Here is a 1,335-nt window from a genome sequence, read left to right on the forward strand (position 1 = left end):
TTTATAAAGGGTTTATAAATATTAAAATAAATTAAATATTAAAATAATAACAATAAATGGCAAAAGCACATAAATTTACTAAAAATGTAACTAAAATGAATAATCTAAAAGCTAAAATAATTTTAAAAAGTTTTGTTACTAAAATGAACCTTAACTGGAATAAAACAAAACATAAAAAAATTCAACTTATTTTATGTCAGCTAGTGGCCAATATTTCTCATTTTCATTCGGTTTAATTTGATGTACTAAAATAACTAAAACATAAATAAAAATGATTAAAAACAATATAGACATATTAAAACTTAGGCTATAAAAATGTCAAAATGACTAAAACTAACTAAAATGAAAACAGGAAATTTAAAAATAAAAAGTAATATATAAATAATTAATAAAAACTATATAGTATCTCAGTGGTAATTAAATAATGCAAAATAATCTTTTTTTTTTTTTTGGACTGAATCTGTTTTCATGAGATTCATGTGTTTAACACTGATGGTTGTTCGTCCCTCCACAGATTCACAGAAACCAAAACGGGACGGAAAGAAGAAGGAGCGAAACCCGCTGGACTGAAGAAGCGTCTCTTCTCCTCTCACAGATTCAGATGATCATCTCTGTCACTGTATTTCTAGATCATTTGTAGCTTTAATTTACAGCTCACAGAATAATACATCAGTGATTAAAGGAAGACAGATCAGTCTACTAAAATCTTCTAATGTTGACACATAAGATCCTTAAAAAGGGTATAAATTAGTGCATTCTGGGAAATGAAGTGTGCTTCCACAGTCCATAAAGTGAAAGTTAATAAATACATTATATTATTTTCTTTATATGCAGCATTTTAAACATTGATCATCTGATGTTTATGAAATATCCAATACGTGGTGTGAAAGAGAACATATAAATGTATATTGATACTAAGAAGTGAAATAATGCATCATTAAAAACGGCACTTACATTCGAACTGTCACATTAGAATTCTGTTTCCTGTTTGGAACTACATTCAAATTCAAAAAGTGACAGTTAAAGATTCTAAATTCCATAAGAAACTAATGCCTTCAAACTCTTGATGTGACATCATTTTACAGTGAATAAAGACATGAATTATTCCTGTTTTGTGTTTCCGGTGTCATTTATTCAATGACAATAATCAGAACAGGAGAGTTATTATTCATCATAACAGCTTTATTTGCTAGAACTCTTCTCCAAAAGTATATCGCACGATACAGCAAATCTTATAAATACATGTTTCATCAGTAATCAATGATCAGTAATCCCTTCATTGCCCTAATAAAGATCAATAACATTCATATTCATTAATAAACACATGTATTTACA

At 27.6% G+C, this 1,335-nt stretch overlaps 1 protein-coding gene across 4 annotated transcripts in view; it reads left to right on the forward strand.

Moving 5' to 3' along the window:
• ptn (pleiotrophin) overlaps window positions 1-1,110 on the forward strand; it is a 66,171-nt gene extending 65,061 nt beyond the window's left edge. For all 4 annotated transcript variants that reach the window (XM_077235228.1, XM_077235229.1, XM_077235230.1 and 1 more), the window contains one exon: window positions 515-1,110. In XM_077235228.1, the coding sequence (XP_077091343.1) occupies window positions 515-570 (56 nt within the window). In that variant the 3' untranslated portion in view covers window positions 571-1,110. The remainder of the gene's footprint in view (window positions 1-514) is intronic.
• The last annotated feature ends 225 nt before the right edge of the window (window positions 1,111-1,335 follow it).

The sequence above is a fragment of the Siphateles boraxobius genome, unplaced genomic scaffold (assembly GCF_051911475.1).
Source record: "Siphateles boraxobius isolate OS27281-9 unplaced genomic scaffold, OSU_SipBor_1 19, whole genome shotgun sequence".
Classification (NCBI taxonomy): domain Eukaryota; kingdom Metazoa; phylum Chordata; class Actinopteri; order Cypriniformes; family Leuciscidae; genus Siphateles; species Siphateles boraxobius.